General features: G+C 46.2%; 1 protein-coding gene across 1 annotated transcript in view; it reads right to left on the bottom strand.

The window, feature by feature from the left end:
* The window catches only part of LOC122945379 (contactin-associated protein-like 5), a 346,160-nt gene that overhangs the window by 315,938 nt on the left and 5,042 nt on the right, over positions 1-25,180 (bottom strand). Inside the window, 6 exon segments of the mRNA XM_044304451.1 lie at positions 7,115-7,213; positions 8,166-8,241; positions 8,377-8,403; positions 8,485-8,548; positions 18,426-18,490; positions 18,582-18,700. Coding sequence (XP_044160386.1) covers positions 7,115-7,213; positions 8,166-8,241; positions 8,377-8,403; positions 8,485-8,548; positions 18,426-18,490; positions 18,582-18,700 — 450 coding nt within the window.

Below are 25,180 nucleotides of genomic sequence, written 5' to 3'. Positions count from 1 at the left end.
CTGACATATTCCACAGCGCTGTACAGACATTCTCATCACTTATATATCACTGACATATTCCACAGCGCTGTACAGACATTCTCATCACTTATATATCACTGACATATTCCACAGCGCTGTACAAGTGATGAGAATGTCTGTACAGCGCTGTGGAATATGTCAGTGATATATAAGTGATGAGAATGTCTGTACAGCGCTGTGGAATATGTCAGTGATATATAAGTGATGAGAATGTCTGTACAGCGCTGTGGAATATGTCAGTGATATATAAGTGATGAGAATGTCTGTACAGCGCTGTGGAATATGTCAGTGATATATAAGTGATGTGTCTGTACAGCGCTGTGGAATATGTCAGTGATATATAAGTGATGAGAATGTCTGTACAGCGCTGTGGAATATGTCAGTGATATATAAGTGATGAGAATGTCTGTACAGCGCTGTGGAATATGTCAGTGATATATAAGGGATGAGAATGTCTGTACAGGGATGTGGAATAAGTCAGTGATATATAAGTGATGTGTCTGTACAGCGCTGTGGAATATGTCAGTGATATATAAGGGATGAGAATGTCTGTACAGCGCTGTGGAATATGTCAGTGATATATAAGTGATGGGAATGTCTGTACAGCGCTGTGGAATATGTCAGTGATATATAAATGATGAGAATGTCTGTACTGCACTGTGGAATATGTCAGTGATATATAAGTGATGGGAAGGTCTGTACAGCGCTGTGGAATATGTCAGTGATATATAAGTGATGTGTCTGTACAGCGCTGTGGAATAGGTCAGTGATATATAAGTGATGTGTCTGTACAGCGCTGTGGAATATGTCAGTGATATATAAGTGATGAGAATGTCTGTACAGCGCTGTGGAATATGTCAGTGATGAGAATGTCTGGACAGCGCTGTGGAATATGTCAGTGATATATAAGTGATGAGAATGTCTGTACAGCGCTGTGGAATATGTCAGTGATATATAAGTGATGAGAATGTCTGTACAGCGCTGTGGAATATGTCAGTGATATATAAGTGATGAGAATGTCTGTACAGCGCTGTGGAATATGTCAGTGATATATAAGTGATGTGTCTGTACAGCGCTGTGGAATATGTCAGTGATATACAAGTGATGAGAATGTCTGTACAGCGCTGTGGAATATGTCAGTGATATATAAGTGATGGGAATGTCTGTACAGCGCTGTGGAATATGTCAGTGATATATAAGTGATGAGAATGTCTGTACAGCCCTGTGGAATATGTCAGTGATATATAAGTGATGAGAATGTCTGTACAGCGCTGTGGAATATGTCAGTGATATATAAGTGATGTGTCTGTACAGCGCTGTGGAATATGTCAGCGATATATAAGTGATGAGAATGTCTGTACAGCGCTGTGGAATATGTCAGTGATATATAAGTGATGTGTCTGTACAGCGCTGTGGAATATGTCAGTGATATATAAGTGATGTGTCTGTACAGAGCTGTAGAATATGTCAGTGATATATAAGTGATGTGTCTGTACAGCGCTGTGGAATATGTCAGTGATATATAAGTGATGAGAATGTCTGTACAGCGCTGTGGAATATGTCAGTGATATATAAGTGATGGGAATGTCTGTACAGCGCTGTGGAATATGTCAGTGATATATAAATGATGAGAATGTCTGTACTGCACTGTGGAATATGTCAGTGATATATAAGTGATGAGAAGGTCTGTACAGCGCTGTGGAATATGTCAGTGATATATAAGTGATGAGAATGTCTGTACAGCGCTGTGGAATATGTCAGTGATATATAAGGGATGAGAATGTCTGTACAGGGATGTGGAATAAGTCAGTGATATATAAGTGATGTGTCTGTACAGCGCTGTGGAATATGTCAGTGATATATAAGGGATGAGAATGTCTGTACAGCGCTGTGGAATATGTCAGTGATATATAAGTGATGGGAATGTCTGTACAGCGCTGTGGAATATGTCAGTGATATATAAATGATGAGAATGTCTGTACTGCACTGTGGAATATGTCAGTGATATATAAGTGATGAGAAGGTCTGTACAGCGCTGTGGAATATGTCAGTGATATATAAGTGATGAGTCTGTAAAGCGCTGAGGAATAGGTCAGTGATATATAAGTGATGATAATGTCTGTACAGCGCTGTGGAATATGTCAGTGATGAGAATGTCTGGACAGCGCTGTGGAATATGTCAGTGATATATAAGTGATGAGAATGTCTGTACAGCGCTGTGGAATATGTCAGTGATATATAAGTGATGAGAATGTCTGTACAGCGCTGTGGAATATGTCAGTGATATATAAGTGATGAGAATGTCTGTACTGCACTGTGGAATATGTCAGTGATATATAAGTGATGAGAAGGTCTGTACAGCGCTGTGGAATATGTCAGTGATATATAAGTGATGAGAATGTCTGTACAGCGCTGTGGAATATGTCAGTGATATATAAGGGATGAGAATGTCTGTACAGGGATGTGGAATAAGTCAGTGATATATAAGTGATGTGTCTGTACAGCGCTGTGGAATATGTCAGTGATATATAAGTGATGAGAATGTCTGTACAGCGCTGTGGAATATGTCAGTGATATATAAGTGATGGGAATGTCTGTACAGCGCTGTGGAATATGTCAGTGATATATAAGTGATGAGAATGTCTGTACTGCACTGTGGAATATGTCAGTGATATATAAGTGATGAGAAGGTCTGTACAGCGCTGTGGAATATGTCAGTGATATATAAGTGATGTGTCTGTACAGCGCTGTGGAATAGGTCAGTGATATATAAGTGATGAGAATGTCTGTACAGCGCTGTGGAATATGTCAGTGATGAGAATGTCTGGACAGCGCTGTGGAATATGTCAGTGATATATAAGTGATGAGAATGTCTGTACAGCGCTGTGGAATATGTCAGTGATATATAAGTGATGAGAATGTCTGTACAGCGCTGTGGAATATGTCAGTGATATACAGACGTGGACAAAATTGTTGGTACCCTTTGGTCAATGAAAGAAAAAGTCACAATGGTCACAGAAATAACTTTAATCTGACAAAAGTAATAATAAATTAAAATTCTATAAATGTTAACCAATGAAAGTCAGACATTGTTTTTCAACCATGCTTCAACAGAATTATGTAAAAAAATAAACTCATGAAACAGGCATGGACAAAAATGATGGTACCCCTAGAAAACACAGAACATAATGTGACCAAAGGGACATGTTAATTCAAGGTGTGTCCACTAATTAGCATCACAGGTGTCTACAACCTTGTAATCAGCCATTGGGCCTATATATATGGCTCCAGGTAATCACTGTGTTGTTTGGTGATATGGTGTGTACCACACTCGACATGGACCAGAGGAAGCAAAGGAAAGAGCTGTCTCAAGAGATCAGAAAGAAAATTATAGACAAGCATGTTAAAGGTAAAGGCTATAAGACCATCTCCAAGCAACTAGATGTTCCTGTGAGTACAGTTGCACATATTATTCATAAGTTTAAGATCCATGGGACTGTAGCCAACCTCCCTGGACGTGGCCGCAGGAGGAAAATTGATGACAAATCTAAGAGACGGATAATCCGAATGGTAACAAAAGAGCCTTGAAAGACTTCTAAAGAGATTCAAGGTGAACTTCATGCTCAAGGAACATCAGTGTCAGATCGCACCATCCGTCGTTGTTTGAGCCAAAGTGGACTACATGGGAGACGACCAAGGAGGACACCATTGTTGAAAACGAATCATAAAAAAGCAAGACTGGAATATGCCAAACTACATGTTGACAAGCCACAAAGCTTCTGGGAGAATGTCCTGTGGACAGATGAGACAAAAATCGAAGTTTTTGCCAAGGCACATCAGCTGTATGTTCACAGACGAAAAAATGAAGCATATCAAGAAAAGAACACTGTCCCTACTGTGAAACATGGAGGAGGCTCTGTTATGTTCTGGGGCTGCTTTGCTGCGTCTGGCACAGGGTGTCTTGAATCTGTGCAGGGTACAATGAAATCTCAAGACTATCAAGGAATTCTAGAGAGAAATGTACTAGCCAGTGTCAGAAAGCTTGGTCTCAGTCGCAGGTCATGGGTCTTGCAACAGGACAATGACCCAAAACACACCGCTAAAAACACCCAAGAATGGCTAAGAGGAAAAAATTGGACTATTCTAAAGTGGCCTTCTATGAGCCCTGACCTCAATCCTATTGAGCATCTTTGGAAGGAGCTGAAACATGCAGTCTGGAAAAGGCACCCTTCAAACCGGACACAACTGGAGCAGTTTGCTCATGAGGAGTGGGCCAAAATACCTGCTGAGAGGTGCAGATGTCTCATTGACAGTTACAGGAAGCGTTTGATTGCAGTGATTGCCTCAAAAGGTTGCGCAACAAAATATTAAGTTAGGGGTACCATCATTTTTGTCCATGCCTGTTTCATGAGTTTATTTTTTTACATAATTCTGTTGAAGCATGGTTGAAAAACAATGTCTGACTTTCATTGGTTAACATTTATAGAATTTTAATTTATTATTACTTTTGTCAGATTAAAGTTATTTCTGTGACCATTGTGACTTTTTCTTTCATTGACCAAAGGGTACCAACAATTTTGTCCACGTCTGTATAAGTGATGAGAATGTCTGTACAGCGCTGTGGAATATGTCAGTGATATATAAGTGATGGGAATGTCTGTACAGCGCTGTGGAATATGTCAGTGATATATAAGGGATGAGAATGTCTGTACAGCCCTGTGGAATATGTCAGTGATATATAAGTGATGAGAATGTCTGTACAGCGCTGTGGAATATGTCAGTGATATATAAGTGATGTGTCTGTACAGCGCTGTGGAATATGTCAGCGATATATAAGTGATGAGAATGTCTGTACAGCGCTGTGGAATATGTCAGTGATATATAAGTGATGTGTCTGTACAGCGCTGTGGAATATGTCAGTGATATATAAGGGATGAGAATGTCTGTACAGCGCTGTGGAATATGTCAGTGATATATAAGTGATGGGAATGTCTGTACAGCGCTGTGGAATATGTCAGTGATATATAAGTGATGAGAATGTCTGTACAGCGCTGTGGAATATGTCAGTGATATATAAGTGATGAGAATGTCTGTACAGCGCTGTGGAATATGTCAGTGATATATAAGTGATGAGAATGTCTGTACAGCGCTGTGGAATATGTCAGTGATATATAAGGGATGAGAATGTCTGTACAGCGCTGTGGAATATGTCAGCGATATATAAGTGATGAGAATGTCTGTACAGCGCTGTGGAATATGTCAGTGATATATAAGTGATGAGAATGTCTGTACAGCGCTGTGGAATATGTCAGTGATATATAAGTGATGAGAATGTCTGTACAGCGCTGTGGAATATGTCAGTGATATATAAGGGATGAGAATGTCTGTACAGCGCTGTGGAATAAGTCAGTGATATATAAGTGATGTGTCTGTACAGCGCTGTGGAATATGTCAGTGATATATAAGTAATGAGAATGTCTGTACAGCGCTGTGGAATATGTCAGTGATATATAAGTGTTGAGAATGTCTGTACAGCGCTGTGGAATATGTCAGTGATATATAGTGATGAGAATGTCTGTACAGCGCTGTGGAATATGTCAGTGATATATAAGTGATGAGAATGTCTGTACAGCGCTGTGGAATATGTCAGTGATATATAAGTAATGAGAATGTCTGTACAGCGCTGTGGAATATGTCAGTGATATATAAGTGTTGAGAATGTCTGTACAGCGCTGTGGAATATGTCAGTGATATATAAGTGATGAGAATGTCTGTACAGAGCTGTGGAATATGTCAGTGATATATAAGTGATGGGAATGTCTGTACAGCGCTGTGGAATATGTCAGTGATATATAAGTGATGGGAATGTCTGTACAGCGCTGTGGAATATGTCAGTGATATATAAGTGATGAGAATGTCTGTACAGCGCTGTGGAATATGTCAGTGATATATAAGGGATGAGAATGTCTGTACAGCGCTGTGGAATATGTCAGTGATATATAAGTGATGGGAATGTCTGTACAGCGCTGTGGAATATGTCAGTGATATATAAGTGATGAGAATGTCTGTACAGCGCTGTGGAATATGTCAGTGATATATAAGTGATGGGAATGTCTGTACAGCGCTGTGGAATATGTCAGTGATATATAAGTGATGAGAATGTCTGTACAGAGCTGTGGAATATGTCAGTGATATATAAGTGATGAGAATGTCTGTACAGCGCTGGGGAATATGTCAGTGATATATAAGTGATGAGAATGTCTGTACAGCGCTGTGGAATATGTCAGTGATATATAAGTGATAAGAATGTCTGTACAGCGCTGTGGAATATGTCAGTGATATATAAGGGATGAGAATGTCTGTACAGCGCTGTGGAATATGTCAGTGATATATCAGTGATGAGAATGTCTGTACAGCGCTGTGGAATATGTCAGTGATATATAAGTGATGGGAATGTCTGTACAGCGCTGTGGAATATGTCAGTGATATATAAGGGATGAGAATGTCTGTACAGCGCTGTGGAATATGTCAGTGATATATAAGTGATGAGAATGTCTGTACAGCGCTGTGGAATATGTCAGTGATATATAAGGGATGAGAATGTCTGTACAGCGCTGTGGAATATGTCAGTGATATATAAGTGATGGGAATGTCTGTACAGCGCTGTGGAATATGTCAGTGATATATAAGTGATGGGAATGTCTGTACAGCGCTGTGGAATATGTCAGTGATATATAGGTGATTAGAATGTCTGTACAGCGCTGTGAAATGCTTTACCTGCACTGTATACAGACACCTCCGCCTGCTCCACCTGCTCTTATCTACTTAAAGGGGTTCTCCGACCTTTTAATATTGATGACCCATCCTCAGGATAGGTCATCCATATCAGATTGGCCCACTGCTGCTATGTCTATGGCGAGCAGTAAGACGTGCACACTATGCACGCCTTCCCTTCATACAGATGATCGTCGGGGGTGTCAGGTGTCGGACCCCCACCAATCTGATAAGGATTGGTCATCAATATCTAAAGCCCGGAGAACCCCCTTAAGAAGCAGAAAACTATGCAAATGTTGTCAGCCACGGGGTCACTTACTTTTGGTGTCTAGTCCTCCCCTGTAGCCGATCCAGCTCTTTAAGGTCACGGTGTCTCCCAAGAGGTCCAACAATTTCTGGAAACTTTCACTTCCGGCCTCTAAGAGAAAAGCAGATATTCAGGATCCAGGTGTTCGGCATCAGAGGTCTCCCCATCAGCCCTGCTTACAGAGGAGGGGGTGCATCTAAACTCTGCTGGTTTGCTACAATGTATCAGTCTGGAGACTACACTGGATAGAACTGAACTAGGTCTGACTCTGCAGCTTCTGGATGGAATGTTTCCATTCATTGATGGCAATCAGCAGTTTCTTCATCAATTGTAATATTCTTCAGATCTTGGGGGCTTCACTGTCCCAGTGGCTCTGTCCTCCAGAATTACTACCCCCGCTGCCTGCAGAATAACTGACCCCACCACCCTGACTTCCAGCATTACTACTCCCGCTGCCTCCAGCATTACTGCCCCTGTCCTCCAGCATTACTGCCCCAACCACCCTGACTTAGGGCACTACTGCCCCAACCACCCTGACTTAGGGCACTACTGCCCCAACCACCCTGACTTAGGGCACTACTGCCCCAACCACCCTGACTTAGGGCACTACTGCCCCAACCACCCTGACTTAGGGCACTACTGCCCCAACCACCCTGACTTAGGGCACTACTGCCCCAACCACCATGACTTAGGGCACTACTGCCCCAACCACCCTGACTTAGGGCACTACTGCCCCAACCACCCTGACTTAGGGCACTACTGCCCCAACCACCCTGACTTAGGGCACTACTGCCCCCACTGCCTGCAGCATTACTGCCCCTGCCACCCTGATCTCCAGCATTACTGCCCCCGTTATCCCGATCTCCAGTATTACTACCCCCGTGGCCCTGATCTCCAGCATTACTGCCTCCGTCACCCTGATCTCCAGCATTACTGCCTCCGCCGCCCCCAGGATTACTGCCCCTAATTCCATGTAGTAGGGGTGAACAGGAAGGATACAGGTCCTGGAGGCACAGCTTGTGATTGGCTGAGAATAACCGGAGAACGCTCGGCAGATTCTCACCGTTACTAAACATCTCATCGTCTGTTAATTGACCGTCTTTGGCATAAAGAACTCCAAACTTAAAATTCACAGAGCCCTAAAGAAATCAGAGAGAGAAAGAGAAGGGTCGGCCACCAGCCACTAGAGGCGCCGCCTCCACCCAGCCACCGAACTGCATTGTTTACAGGGGAAAAAGGTAAGTGGTCAGGGGAGAAAGCTCCACGCCACTCACCTCCTGCTCTTCTAAGACCAGCAGATCCTAAAGACAGGAAGAGAGACTAGAGTCAGTGACAACCAGACGGCGGGGGAAGGGCTCGTCAGAAACACGGAGGCCGCTCACCTTCTGAATCTCTGGGTTAAGTATTTCACGGGGGCTTTTCTCAAACTTGTCAAGGTTCATGGCACTGAAACAGAAGACGTGGAGACGTGGACAATCATACTGCTGATCCTCCGCTATTTACAACAGTCCAGTTTTACTGGTTTAGAATATATCACGTGATTAATAGATCAATAAAACAGAACTTTTACAAGTTTCCCGGTCTTGTCGCTGTTTCTATATTTGAGTAGTTAAGTTGTAGAGTATTAATTAGTAACAAATATTAGGAGTAATATAGAGATATATATATATATCTATCAAAAAAAGGTTCGCAGCACTCCTTCCTTGAAAGATAAAATGTGCTCTTTTATTCACACATCAAGTGACAACGTTTCGGTTCTCACAGAACCTTTCTCAAGTCAGGTGAAACACAAAGTGCAATAGTGCCAGTATAAGTACATAGTAACGTTGTTACCAACCAGTACAAACATGGTGCACTCCCCTTATGTGGACATATAACAATGCACTCACTTGTGACTCGTCTCCATGTGAACAGACTAACGAGCCCATCCTACATGCGCCATAGTGCTATAACCGTGCTATATAATCATAGTGTATGTTTAAGGTGCCAGTATAAGTACATAGTAAGGTTGTTACCAACCAGTACAAACATGGTGCACTCCCCTTATGTGGACATATAACAATGCACTCACTTGTGACTCGTCTCCATGTGAACAGACTAACGAGCCCATCCTACATGCGCCATAGTGCTATAACCGTGCTATATAATCATAGTGTATGTTTAAGGTGCCAGAATAAGTACATAGTAAGGTTGTTACCAACCAGTACAAACATGGTGCACTCCCCTTATGTGGACATATAACAATGCACTCGCTTGTGACTCGTCTCCATGTGAACAGACTAACGAGCCCATCCTACATGCGCCATAGTGCTATAACCGTGCTATATAATCATAGTGTATGTTTAAGGTGCCAGAATAAGTACATAGTAAGGTTGTTACCAACCAGTACAAACATGGTGCACTCCCCTTATGTGGACATATAACAATGCACTCACTTGTGACTCGTCTCCATGTGAACAGACTAACGAGCCCATCCTACATGCGCCATAGTGCTATAACCGTGCTATATAATCATAGTGTATGTTTAAGGTGCCAATAGTAAAATTCCTAATTTCTATCCCTTTCTGGGGGTATATACAATAAGCTGAATAGATGGCTGGCGTCTTGACTCGTGTAGGTACGCGGTGCCTCTGCGCGTCTCGTCCTCGCCACTGCGCATGTGCCAATCACTCACCAGCTGTTCGGCTGCACACAAACTATATGCGTCACCAACAGGCGGAGTTAAAGCGCCGTGGCGTCTGGCGTACTGCGTCACTCACGACCCGTGCATCACGTGCCCGCGCGTCCGCCGACGCATCAGCCAGCGTCACTTCACTTATCATTTCCGCCATTTTACAGCAGGGCAATCTTTTGGGAAATACCTCTGTATAACATCCTACTCATCACCATTGCTTTCTACAGCCCTGATTACCATCCCAGCGAGATGACAATGCCGCTACACGGTTAGCCAAGTCCCATAATCAGTGGCATTATAGGGTAGTTACACAGCATGATTTCCACAGGGTTCACCCAATACAGCGTTCTGGACACACAAGAAGAACGGACAACAGAGACGGGCATTAGCCACCATCCCCCCTGTTACCCTAAACTCCACATTTAGTCCTTTCAGTTTCAAAGTGTCCAAACAGAAGATCCATCTGAGCTCCTTTTTCTTTAAGACAGTCAGCCTGTCCCCTCCTCTTTCTAATGGTTTATCATAAATCTCAGGTCACTTTCCTTAGGAGTCTTCTCCACAAAGTGTTCCGACACCGGTAGACCTCTTCTTCCTTATGATTCTTCTCCACAAAGTGTTCCGACACCGGTAGACCTCTTCTTCCTTATGATTCTTCTCCACAAAGTGTTCCGACACCGGTAGACCTCTTCTTCCTTATGAGTCTTCTCCACAAAGTGTTCCGACACCGGTAGACCTCTTCTTTTACTTCTGATGGATTGTCTGTGGTTGTTCAACCTCGTTTTCAGATCACACGTGGTTTCGCCCACATACAGCTTTTTGCAAGGGCACCATAGCACATAGATTACCCACGATGAGCCACACGTGAGAATGTTTGATGTTGAATATCTCTCCCGTTTCGGGATGTGTGAATGCAGACCCCTTATGCATGAGTCTGCAATTCACACACCCCAAACACGGGAAACATCCTGTACGTTTCATCTTTAAAAAAGTTTGTCTCAAATATTAATGTCTTTCTTGACAAAATATTAAGAGAATACGCCATGGGTGCAAAATCATATATCAGGGATACTGGAGATTTCATCACCAAACTAAGAGGGATACGGATCCCGAAGGGGCCATATTAGCGTCTTGACATTGTATCACTCAATATCAATCATGAAACGGGCTTACTGGCAGTTGCGGAGATGCTGCGTGATTCGCAGTATCCAGCCCATACTCGCCAGTTTATTTTGACACTATTGGAACTGTCGCTGCGGAACAATTATTTTGTGTTCCAAAGACAGTTCTACTTGCAGATGGTGGGCGATGGGGTCCAACGCTGCGCCCACCTATGCAAACATATTTGTGCGGTCATTTGAGGAGCGTCTTGTCTATGTATCTCCCCACTTCAACCAAGTTTTGACGTGGTGGAGATACATAGATGACATCTTCCTCATTTGGACCGGCACGATGGACGCACCGATGGACTTTCATGTACACTTGAACTCCTTAGACAAGGAGATCCAGTTTACATTAACGGCATCGGTGGACCGGGTGCAGTATCTTATACCCAGGTTTATGTAGAGAATGAACAAATACACATGGATTTGAATATAAAACCCAGTGATAAGAACACATTGCTGCATTTTGCAAGTGGACATCCAAGAAGAATGATACATTCGTTACCATTCAGTCAAATTCTCAGAGTAAGGAGAATAGTGGATAAGGACGATAATATGGATCAGGCATTAAGGAACATGGAGCAATCGTTTGTGAATAGGGGATACCCCAGAAGTCTGGTGAAAAGACACGCTGATAAAGTGAGAGGCATGTCCAGAGAGGACAGGCTAGTGAGAGGTTACCCTTTGTGTCATCATATAATGAGTTAAGTCCTAATATAGAGCGCATAGTGAGGCGCCATTGGGGGTTATTGAGCAGTGGTCACCCTACCATAGCGGCCTTTACGGAACTGCCCATGATGGCATACAAAAGAGCAAGGAACATCAGGGACAAAGTGGTGCATTCCAAAGTCCCTGAGAAAAATCAATTAAGACAAACCGTTCTGAAGATGAAACGTACAGGATGTTTCCCGTGTTTGGGGTGTGTGAACTGCAGACTCATGCATAAGGGGTCTGCATTCACACATCCCGAAACGGGGAAGATATTCAACATCAAACATTACCTCACGTGTGACTCATCGTGGGTAATCTATGTGCTATGGTGCCCTTGCAAAAAGCTGTATGTGGGTGAAACCACGTGTGATCTGAAAACGAGGTTGAACAACCACAGACAATCCATCAGAAGTAAAAGAAGAGGTCTACCGGTGTCGGAACACTTTGTGGAGAAGAATCATAAGGAAGAAGAGGTCTACCGGTGTCGGAACACTTTGTGGAGAAGAATCATAAGGAAGAAGAGGTCTACCGGTGTCGGAACACTTTGTGGAGAAGAATCATAAGGAAGAAGAGGTCTACCGGTGTCGGAACACTTTGTGGAGAAGAATCATAAGGAAGAAGAGGTCTACCGGTGTCGGAACACTTTGTGGAGAAGAATCATAAGGAAGAAGAGGTCTACCGGTGTCGGAACACTTTGTGGAGAAGAATCATAAGGAAGAAGAGGTCTACCGGTGTCGGAACACTTTGTGGAGAAGAATCATAAGGAAGAAGAGGTCTACCGGTGTCGGAACACTTTGTGGAGAAGACTCCTAAGGAAAGTGACCTGAGATTTATGATAAACCATTAGAAAGAGGAGGGGACAGGCTGACTGTCTTAAAGAAAAAGGAGCTCAGATGGATCTTCTGTTTGGACACTTTGAAACTGAAAGGACTAAATGTGGAGTTTAGGGTAACAGGGGGGATGGTGGCTAATGCCCGTCTCTGTTGTCCGTTCTTCTTGTGTGTCCAGAACGCTGTATTGGGTGAACCCTGTGGAAATCATGCTGTGTAACTACCCTATAATGCCACTGATTATGGGACTTGGCTAACCGTGTAGCGGCATTGTCATCTTATCTCGCTGGGATGGTAATCAGGGCTGTAGAAAGCAATGGTGATGAGTAGGATGTTATACAGAGGTATTGCCCAAAAGATTGCCCTGCTGTAAAATGGCGGAAATGATAAGTGAAGTGACGCTGGCTGATGCGTCGGCGGACGCGCGGGCACGTGATGCACGGGTCGTGAGAGACGCAGTACGCCAGACGCCACTGCGCTTTAACTCCGCCTGTTGGTGACGCATATAGTTTGTGTGCGGCCGAACAGCTGGTGAGTGATTGGCACATGCGCAGTGGCGAGGACGAGACGCGCAGAGGCACCGCGTACCTACACGAGTCAAGACGCCAGCCATCTATTCAGCTTATTGTATATACCCCCAGAAAGGGATAGAAATTAGGAATTTTACTATTGGCACCTTAAACATACACTATGATTATATAGCACGGTTATAGCACTATGGCGCATGTAGGATGGGCTCGTTAGTCTGTTCACATGGAGACGAGTCACAAGTGAGTGCATTGTTATATGTCCACATAAGGGGAGTGCACCATGTTTGTACTGGTTGGTAACAACCTTACTATGTACTTATACTGGCACCTTAAACATACACTATGATTATATAGCACGGTTATAGCACTATGGCGCATGTAGGATGGGCTCGTTAGTCTGTTCACATGGAGACGAGTCACAAGCGAGTGCATTGTTATATGTCCACATAAGGGGAGTGCACCATGTTTGTACTGGTTGGTAACAACCTTACTATGTACTTATACTGGCACCTTAAACATACACTATGATTATATAGCACGGTTATAGCACTATGGCGCATGTAGGATGGGCTCGTTAGTCTGTTCACATGGAGACGAGTCACAAGCGAGTGCATTGTTATATGTCCACATAGGGGAGTGCACCATGTTTGTGCTGGTTGGTAACAACCTTACTATGTACTTATACTGGCACCTTAAACATACACTATGATTATATAGCACGGTTATAGCACTATGGCGCATGTAGGATGGGCTCGTTAGTCTGTTCACATGGCGACGAGTCACAAGCGAGTGCATTGTTATATGTCCACATAAGGGGAGTGCACCATGTTTGTACTGGTTGGTAACAACCTTACTATGTACTTATACTGGCACTATTGCACTTTGTGTTTCACCTGACTTGAGAAAGGTTCTATGAGAACCGAAACGTTGTCACTTGATGTGTGTGAATAAATAAGGAGTGCTGCGAAGCTTTCTTTGCTGTTTGCCGTCCTGAGTCGAGGGACCATCGCGGGCACCTACACAAGTTCTCAAGGGAGTGCTGCCACAGCTTCATTATGGAGATATATATATATAATTTCTATATTATTAACGACAAATCATTATACAGTAACCACTCAGACAGGGTTCCGCTTAGTAGAAGGGGTGGGGGAGGGGTGGAGAAGCAGACATCCGTTTTTAAATGGCTAAATATAACATTATTATAAATATTAAGTAATAAACACACGTGTATGTACATGCATCCATACATTCATCTCTCCTCAATAAGAAGAGGTTAGTCATTATACAGAGAATATCTATAAGGGATCCCACAAGGACCAGTATTCTGTGGTTTTCGTCAGGGATAGGCCTCATGCACACGACTATTGTTTTGGTCCGCATCCGAACCACTGTTTTTGCGGCTCGGATGCGGACCCATTCACTTCAATGTAGCCGCAAAAGATGCGGACAGCACTCTGTGTGCTGTTCGCATCTGTTGATCCGTTCCGTGGTCCGCAAAAAAAAAAAAAAAAAAATATATAAAATATAAAATATATACCTGTCCTATTCTTGTCCGTTTTGCAGACAAAAATAGGCAGTTATAGCAATGGCTGTCCGCACCGTTCCACAAATAACGGAACGCACACGGATGCCATCCGTGTTTTGCGGATCTGCAATTTGTGGACCGCAAAACACACACCGGCCATGTGCATGAGGCCATAATCTCCATGTTACAAGTGTGTGAGACAGATGTGGGGATTTCTGGACTTTTCCAGTTTTGTGCTCCGTGGCTTCTTGCGGCTGATATTATGGGAGAGCCCACAGTTTTGGTTTGTTGTGGGATGTGTTGGTTTGGGAGAAAACATAAAAAGGGAGATCTAGAGATGGTTGGATGTTTTTGTGAAGCATTTTGTTTAGTTTTCCAAATAAAGTTTTCCAGAACATTTGAATTTTTGAGCAGGTCCACCATAGATGTAGATACGTTTTGGGCAGGTCCACCATAGATGTAGATACGTTTTGGGCAGGTCCACCATAGATGTAGATACGTTTTGGGCAGGTCCACCATAGATGTAGATACGTTTTGGGCAGGTCCACCATAGATGTAGATACGTTTTGGGCAGGTCCACCATAGATGTAGATACGTTTTGGGCAGGTCCACCATAGATGTAGATACGTTTTGAGCAGGTCCACCATAGATGTAGATACGTTTTGGGCAGGTCCACCATAGATGTAGATACGTTTTGGGCAGGTCCACCATAGATGTAGATACGTTTTGGGCAGGTCCACCATAGATGTAGATACGTTTTGGGCAGGTCCACCATAGATGTAGATACGTTTTAAGCAGGTCCACCATAGATGTAGATGGGTTCCTCAGGCTCCACAGTTTTTCCAGCACAATTCTGAGTAATTGGGGTTGATGTGGTTCAGCTTTACCAATGTTAGATGCCATCTTAGAAGAGCTCGCAGTGCTGGGTTCCTTTAGGATTTAGTCCAGTTGGACGCGGATCTCCAATCTTCGGAGGAGTAGGCTGTTCCTGGTCTTTCTCCCACTGTAGTAGTTATTTATTCTTTAGGTTATTTTTGTATTATTAATATCAGCATAAAAACTAGAAATACCTTTCTTTGTAGGATTTTGGATAGAAAACAAGTAAATGCGGATTTGGGAAATACTGGGTCATTAATAGAGATTTTGGAGATTTGTCAGATATTTATAGAAGTCTGTTTTAGGTAAGTGGTGTTAGGAAGCTAAATGGGTGACGGAGTGTGGTTTGTGTTGGCCAAGTCTTTGATTGTTTGAATTCCGTTTTTCCCAGTTGCAGAGATTGATATCCGGACAGATTGTTTTAATGTAGGTTGCTGGTTGTGGGAAATTTATTGATATCATTTTCTCAGACGGGTTGTGTGGCTTTTATACTTCATTTGGATTTGTGATGTTCCTTCTTTGTGGTTTAATTGGTTTGAGTAATGGGGTCCGATTCCAGAGTGCTTTCTCTATTTGGACCCAGCCTCTCTGCTGGTATCGGAGTTTGGCCGCCAGTGTTCGTCTGCTCTAGTAATGCTGCCTTGTAATAGTTTTTTAGATTTGCCCCCCTTGTGTCATGGTGTTTCAGTTTATTCTGTGTTTTTTGTTTGCCCATATAGATTTTGAAATTTCATTTACTAGCCTCGTAGCACTCCACCAGGTCCACCATTTCTTGGGCGTTGCCAGGAGACACATGGCCGATCCAGTGCTGGAGAGGGGGTGGCAGAGCCCTCCAGAACATATCGGCTAATAGTCGATCCAGCATAGCCGGGGGACTCAGCACGTCAGGTGGAGTAAGTCATAATACTGGGGTCTCGAAGGCTCAGCCGACTTAAACCCCTACTGATGTACCCGCTCAACCCGGATTCACCCCCAGTCTTGCCAAAATCTCACACTTTAATTTTTGTCAGTAAGCCACTTGATCATTCGGCAAGGTGAAATACACCCACTGGGAATCGGATGCCAGGAACGGAGCGACGACCTCAGCCCACTGGTCACGGGGTAGCTTTTCCCCGATGGCCACTTTCTCGTACATCGCCAGGTAGGTTTCGATGTCCTCTGCGGGGGTTATCTTAGGAATCGCGACACGGACTGCTTTCCGGGCATTGTGGATGCTCGGGTTGCTCCTGCTGTCTGCAAAGCCATCACATGTTGTAGAAGCAACTGGTTAGTCTCCTTCTGCTGCTTATTAGCCTCTCGCTGCGGCAGATTAGCCTCCATGAGGGCCTTCACAACAGCCTCCATTTTGTCGTGGGGCACTGGTTGTAATACAGCTGGTTTAATGTACGACATACAACCATGCCTGAAAAATGTAGAACCCAAAAATATCGGCATTCACACCAGCCTCACTGCTCATGCTCGCATCCTCCACCAATTGTGGGGTTTCGCTCTGGTAGACAGGGTAAGCGGGCGCAGTACAGAGGCAAAATACAAGTTCTTAACTCAAAACGTCAGTGTTTATTCACACTTGAGGCAATTGCACAAAACAGCAGCAACTTTGCAGACTTGGTATTAATTCACACACAATGGAAAGTTCATATAACACAAGTCACCTTGCTGGCAGTTCTGCTACCAGTAGTCCACAGCAGGCTTTAGGGGGCCTGTTTCCCCAGCGTGCGTCTCTCAGCCCTCCAGCACGGCACAAAGCCTCAGATCCCCAAAACAGAAACATCTCTGCTAAGTACAGCTGCCTATTGAAGGACAGCCAGGTGCTGCCAAAACCCGGACCAGCACTTAAACTCCGGTCCGGTATTTTACCTCACCTGGCTAGAAACCAGCCAAGCCGCACATGCTGGGAGTAAAATATCCGCCTTGCCAGACACAACCCCTCACAGAGTTTTGGGAGGGTGTAGCAGGCAGCAGAGTTTTGGGAGGGTGTAGCAGGCAGCAGAGTTTTGGGAGGGTGTAGCAGGCAGCAGAGTTTTGGGAGGGTGTAGCAGGCAGCAGAGTTTTGGGAGGGTGTAGCAGGCAGCAGAGTTTTGGGAGGGTGTAGCAGGCAGCAGAGTTTTGGGAGGGTGTAGCAGGCAGCAGAGTTTTGGGAGGGTGTAGCAGGCAGCAGAGTTTTGGGAGGGTGTAGCAGGCAGCAGAGTTTTGGGAGGGTGTAGCAGGCAGTAGAGTTTTGGGAGGGTGTAGCAGGCAGCAGAGTTTTGGGAGGGTGTAGCACGCAGCAGAGTTTTGGGAGGGTGTAGCACGCAGCAGAGACGGCGAGTATTGTAAATTTCTTCTTTTAAGGTAGATTGTGCCTTAATTTGGCCAGCGTTATCCACAGAGCTGACTGGTTAAGCAGCCATACAGTCGTGCGACCAAGCTCCGCCCTGAAAGGCACACTGAAACACTGTAACACACCGTCAGCTGTCTCAGCTGGACAGGTTTTCAGCCTCTTTCACAGATCTTGAGGAATAAAAATGCAAAGTATCAGAACATTTATTATATTGATGACTGGCCCTTTAACTGAGGTCACACACAGTTCTGCTGCATCAATACACTGGCGCCACGCCCATACATATACAGCTGCTCCAATACTGGTACCACGCCAATACACATCCAACTGTGCCAATACTGGTGCCACGCCCATAAACGTACAGCTGCGCCAATACTGATGCCACGCCAATACACATCCAGCTGCATCGATATACTGGTACCAAGCTAAAACACGTCCAGCTGCATCAATACACTGGTGCCACCCCAATACACGTCCAGCTGCATCGATACACTGGTGCCACGCCAATACACGTCCAGCTGCATCGATACACTGGTGCCACGCCAATACAAGTACAGTCATGCCAATACTGGGGCCACACCAATACACATACAGCTACGGCAAAACTGGGGCCACGCCAATACACATACAGCTACGGCAAAACTGGGGCCACGCCAATACATGTACAGCTTAGCCCTCCTCCGTTTAGAGCACTCACCTTAATATAGACTTTACTGATAAGGTTTTTGTGGGACAATAGGAAAGACAAATCTTTTGCGATCCCTGAAAGAAAAAGAACAAAAGGAATCATGTATAAAGATCGGGCAGCGTCTCCACTAAGACACCGCTGAGGAACGTCTTTTGAGTCACTTACCGTTTTCCTCCACAAAATTGCTCGGTACTGGGGAACGCGCTGATTATTCTGGTCAGAAAGAACCACGGACAAGAAGAACGGATTCCGCTCCGCGTCTGTTCCTATGTAGTTCTGGTGGACTGAGAAATTAAAATAAAAAAATATATATAACAAATCACCACAGAGCTCCACTGGAAAAAACTGTGGGATGCACTGCACTTTTCCATCACTTAATTCCCCAACATATATGTTAAAACTTACGGCAAAAACATGCTGTGAACCCAGCCAAACCTGAGGATATGTCCCCCGCACAGAGCAGCCCCCCAGCATACGCCACCCCCCCCCCCGTGGACTCTGTACTGCAAGAGCAGCGAGACTATGGACTCTGTACTGCAAGAGCAGCGAGACTATGGACTCTGTACTGCAAGAGCAGCGAGACTATGGACTCTGTACTGCAAGAGCAGCGAGACTATGGACTCTGTACTGCAAGAGCAGCGAGACTATGGACTCTGTACTGCAAGAGCAGCGAGACTATGGACTCTGTACTGCAAGAGCAGCGAGACTATGGACTCTGTACTGCAAGAGCAGCGAGACTATGGACTCTGTACTGCAAGAGCGGGAGGCGAGACTATGGACTCTGTACTGCAAGAGCAGCGAGACTATGGACTCTGTACTGCAAGAGCAGCGAGACTATGGACTCTGTACTGCAAGAGCAGCGAGACTATGGACTCTGTACTGCAAGAGCAGCGAGACTATGGACTCTGTACTGCAAGAGCAGCGAGACTATGGACTCTGTACTGCAAGAGCAGCGAGACTATGGACTCTGTACTGCAAGAGCAGCGAGACTATGGACTCTGTACTGCAAGAGCAGCGAGACTATGGACTCTGTACTGCAAGAGCAGCGAGACTATGGACTCTGTACTGCAAGAGCAGCGAGACTATGGACTCTGTACTGCAAGAGCAGCGAGACTATGGACTCTGTACTGCAAGAGCAGCGAGACTATGGACTCTGTACTGCAAGAGCAGCGAGACTATGGACTCTGTACTGCAAGAGCAGCGAGACTATGGACTCTGTACTGCAAGAGCAGCGAGACTATGGACTCTGTACTGCAAGAGCAGCGAGACTATGGACTCTGTACTGCAAGAGCAGCGAGACTATGGACTCTGTACTGCAAGAGCAGCGAGACTATGGACTCTGTACTGCAAGAGCAGCGAGACTATGGACTCTGTACTGCAAGAGCAGCGAGACTATGGACTCTGTACTGCAAGAGCAGCGAGACTATGGACTCTGTACTGCAAGAGCAGCGGAGACTATGGACTCTGTACTGCAAGAGCAGCGAGACTATGGACTCTGTACTGCAAGAGCAGCGAGGACTATGGACTCTGTACTGCAAGAGCAGCGAGACTATGGGACTCTGTACTGCAAGAGCAGCGAGACTATGGACTCTGTACTGCAAGAGCAGCGAGACTATGGACTCTGTACTGCAAGAGCAGCGAGACTATGGACTCTGTACTGCAAAGCAGCGAGACTAGGACTCTGTACTGCAAGAGCAGCGAGACTATGGACTCTGTACTGCAAGAGCAGCGAGACTATGGACTCTGTACTGCAAGAGCAGCGAGACTATGGACTCTGTACTGACAAGAGCAGCGAGAGACCTATGGACTCTGTACTGCAAGAGCAGCGAGGACTATGGACTCTGTACTGCAAGAGCGCGAGACTATGGACTCTGTACTGCAAGAGCAGCGAGACTATGGACTCTGTACTGCAAGAGCAGCGAGACTATGGACTCTGTACTGCAAGAGCAGCGAGACTATGGGACTCTGTACTGCAAGAGCAGCGAGACTATGGACTCTGTACTGCAAGAGCAGCGAGACTATGGACTCTGTACTGCAAGAGCAGCGAGACTATGGACTCTGTACTGCAAGAGCAGCGAGACTATGGACTCTGTACTGCAAGAGCAGCGAGACTAGGACTCTGTACTGCAAGAGCAGCGAGACTATGGACTCTGTACTGCAAGAGCAGCGGAGACTATGGACTCTGTACTGCAAGAGCAGCGAGACTATGGACTCTGTACTGCAAGAGCAGCGAGACTATGGACTCTGTACTGCAAGAGCAGCGAGACTATGGGACTCTGTACTGCAAGAGCAGCGAGACTATGGACTCTGTACTGCAAGAGCAGCGAGACTAGGACTCTGTACTGCAAGAGCAGCGAGACTACTGGACTCTGTACTGCAAGAGCAGCGGAGCTATGGACTCTGTACTGCAAGAGCAGCGAGACTATGGACTCTGTACTGCAAGAGCAGCGAGACTATGGACTCTGTACTGCAAGAGCAGCGAGACTATGGACTCTGTACTGCAAGAGCAGCGAGACTATGGACTCTGTACTGCAAGAGCAGCGAGACTATGGACTCTGTACTGCAAGAGCAGCGAGACTATGGACTCTGTACTGCAAGAGCAGCGAGACTATGGACTCTGTACTGCAAGAGCAGCGAGACTATGGACTCTGTACTGCAAGAGCAGCGAGACTATGGACTCTGTACTGCAAGAGCAGCGAGACTATGGACTCTGTACTGCAAGAGCAGCGAGACTATGGACTCTGTACTGCAAGAGCAGCGAGACTATGGACTCTGTACTGCAAGGCGCGCGCTATGGACTCTGTACTGCAAGAGCAGCGAGACTATGGACTCTGTACTGCAAGAGCAGCGAGACTATGGACTCTGTACTGCAAGAGCAGCGAGACTATGGACTCTGTACTGCAAGAGCAGCGAGACTATGGACTCTGTACTGCAAGAGCAGCGAGACTATGGACTCTGTACTGCAAGAGCAGCGAGACTATGGACTCTGTACTGCAAGAGCAGCGAGACTAGGACTCTGTACTGCAAGAGCAGCGAGACTATGGACTCTGTACTGCAAGAGCAGCGAGACTATGGACTCTGTACTGCAAGAGCAGCGAGACTATGGACTCTGTACTGCAAGAGCAAGCGTGACTAGGCTCTGTACTGCAAGAGCAGCGAGACTATGGACTCTGTACTGCAAGAGCAGCGGAGACGTAGGGACTCTGTACTGCAGAGCAGCGAGACTATGGACTCTGTACTGCAAGAGCAGCGAGACTATGGACTCTGTACTGCAAGAGCAGCGAGACTATGGACTCTGTACTGCAAGAGCAGCGAGACTATGGACTCTGTACTGCAAGAGCAGCGAGACTATGGACTCTGTACTGCAAGGAGCAGCGAGACTATGGACTCTGTACTGCAAGAGCGCGAGACTATGGACTCTGTACTGCAAGAGCAGCGAGACTGATGAGGACTCTGTACTGCAAGAGCAGCGGATATGCACGTCGTACTGCAGAGCAGCGAGACTATGGACTCTGTACTGCAAGAGCAGCGGAGACTTATTGACTCCTGTACTGCAGAGCAGCGAGACTATGGACTCTGTACTGCAAGAGCAGCGGACTATGGACTCTGTAACTGCAAGAGCAGCGAGACTAGGGACTCTGTACTGCAAGAAGGCAGCGAGGACTATGGACTCTGTACTGCAAGAGCAGCGAGACTATGGACTCTGTACTGCAAGAGCAGCGAGACTATGGACTCTGTACTGCAAGAGCAGCTGAGACTATGGACTCTGTACTGCAAGAGCAGCGAGACTATGGACTCTGTACTGCAAGAGCAGCGAGACTATGGAGGACTCTGTACTGCAAGAGCAGCGAGACTATGGACTCTGTACTGCAAGAGCAGCGAGACTATGGACTCTGTACTGCAAGAGCAGCGAGACTATGGACTCTGTACTGCAAGAGCAGCGAGACTATGGCCTCTGTACTGCAAGAGCAGCGAGACTATGGACTCTGTACTGCAAGAGCAGCGAGACATGGACTCTGTACTGCAAGAGCAGCTGAGACGTATGGACTCTGTACTGCAAGAGCATCGAGACTATGGACTCTGTACTGCAGAGAGCAGCGAGACTATGGCTCTGTACTGCAAGAGCGAGCGAAGAGACTATGGACTCTGTACTGTCAAGAGCCAGCGAGACTAGTGGACCTCTGTACTGCCAAGAGCAGCGAGACTATGGACTCTGTACTGCAAGAGCAGCGAGGGACTATGGACTCTGTACTGCAAGAGCAGCGAGACTATGGTGAGCTCTGTACTGCAAGGCAGCGCGGACTATGGACTCTGTAATGCAAGAGCAGCGCGACTATGGAGACTCTGACTGCAAAGAGCAGCGAGATATGGACTCACTGTACTGCACGAGCAGCGAGACTATGGACTCTGTACTTGCAAGAGGCAGCGAGACGAGATATGGACTTCTGTACTGCAAGAGCAGCGAGACTATGGACTCTGTACTGCAAAGAGCAGCGAGACTATGGACTCTGTACTGCAAGAGCAGCGAGACTATGGACTCTGTACTGCAAGAGCAGCGAGACTAGTGACTCTGTACTGCAAGAGCAGCGAGACTATGGACTCTGTACTGCAAGAGCAGCGAGACTATGGACTCGTACGACTGCAAGAGCAGCGAGACTATGGACTCTGTACTGCAAGAGCAGCGGGGGGGGGAGACTATGGACTCTGTACTGCAAGAGCGCGAGACTATGGACTCGTACTGCAAGAGCAAGCGAGACTATGGACTCTGTACTGCTAAGAGCAGCGAGACTATGGACTCTGTACTGCAAGAGCAGCGAGACTATGGACTCTGTACTGCAATAGCAGCGAGACTATGGACTCTGTACTGCAAGAGCAGCGAGACTATGGACTTCTGTACTGCAAGAGCAGCGAGACTATGGACTCTGTACTGCAAGAGCAGCGAGACTATGGACTCTGTACTGCAAGAGCAGCGAGGACTATGGACTCTGTACTGCAAGAGCAGCGAGGACTCTGTACTGCAAGAGCAGCGAGACTATGGACTCTGTACTGCAAGAGCAGCGAGACTATGGACTCTGTACTGCAAGAGCCGCGAGACTATGGACTCTGTACTGCCAAGAGCAGCGAGACTATGGACTCTGTACTGCAAGAGCAGCGAGACTATGGACTCTGTACTGCAAGAGCAGCGAGGACTATGAGACTCTGTACTGCAAGAGCAGCGAGACTATGGACTCTGTACTGCAAGAGCAGCGAGACTATGGACTCTGTACTGCAAGAGCAGCGAGACTATGGACTCTGTACTGCAAGAGCAGCGAGACTATGGACTCTGTACTGCAAGAGCAGCGAGACTATGGACTCTGTACTGCAAGAGCAGCGAGACTATGGACTCTGTACTGCAAGAGCGCGAGACTATGGACTCTGTACTGCAAGAGCAGCGAGACTATGGACTCTGTACTGCAAGAGCAGCGAGACTATGGACCTCTGTACTGCAAGAGCAGCGAGACTATGGACTCTGTTACTGCAAGAGCAGCGAGACTATGGACTCCTGTACTGCAAGAGCAGCGAGACTATGGACTCTGTACTGCAAGAGCAGCGAGACTATGGACTCTGTACTGCAAGAGCAGCGAGACTATGGACTCTGTACTGCAAGAGCAGCGAGACTATGGACTCCTTCCTCCCTTGTACTGCAAGAGCAGCGAGACTATGGACTCTGTACTGCAAGAGCAGCGAGACTATGGACTCTGTACTGCAAGAGCAGCGAGACTATGGACTCTGTACTGCAAGAGCAGCGAGACTATGGACTCTGTACTGCAAGAGCAGCGAGACTATGGACTCTGTACTGCAAGAGCAGCGGAGCTATGGACTCTGTACTGCAAGAGCAGCGCGACTATGGACTCTGTACTGCAGAGCAGCGAGACTATGGCCTCTGTACTGCAAGAGCAGCGGACTATGGACTCTGTACTGCAAGAGCAGCGAGACTATGGACTCTGTACTGCAAGAGCAGACGAGACTATGGACTCTGTACTGCAACAGAGCAGCGAGACTATGGACTCTGTACTGCAAGAGCAGCGAGACTATGGACTCTGTACTGCAGAGCAGCGAGACTATGGACTCTGTACTGCAAGAGCAGCGAGACTATGGACTCTGTACTGCCAAGAGCAGGAGACTATGGACTCTCCTGTACTGCAAGAGCGACGGAGACCTATGGACTCTGTACTGCAAGAGCAGCGAGACTATGTGACTCTGTACTGCAAGCAGCGAGACTATGGACTCTGTACTGCAAGAGCAGCGAGACTATGGACTCTGTACTGCAAGAGCAGCGAGACTATGGACTCTGTACTGCAAGAGCAGCGAGACTATGGACTCTGTACTGCAAGAGCAGCGAGACTATGGACTCTGTACTGCAAGAGCAGCGAGACTATGGACTCTGTACTGCAAGAGCAGCGAGACTATGGACTCTGTACTGCAAGAGCAGCGAGACTATGGACTCTGTACTGCAAGAGCAGCGAGACTATGGACTCTGTACTGCAAGAGCAGCGAGACTATGGACTCTGTACTGCAAGAGCAGCGAGACTATGGACTCTGTACTGCAAGAGCAGCGAGACTATGGACTCTGTACTGCAAGAGCAGCGAGACTATGGACTCTGTACTGCAAGAGCAGCGAGACTATGGACTCTGTACTGCAAGAGCAGCGAGACTATGGACTCTGTACTGCAGAGCAGCGAGACTATGGACTCTGTACTGCAAGAGCAGCGATATGGACTCTG

This window comes from Bufo gargarizans, chromosome 8, assembly GCF_014858855.1.
Source record: "Bufo gargarizans isolate SCDJY-AF-19 chromosome 8, ASM1485885v1, whole genome shotgun sequence".
Classification (NCBI taxonomy): domain Eukaryota; kingdom Metazoa; phylum Chordata; class Amphibia; order Anura; family Bufonidae; genus Bufo; species Bufo gargarizans.
The sequence above is the reverse complement of the archived record's forward strand: the minus strand, read 5'-3'. Positions and strand labels throughout refer to the sequence as shown.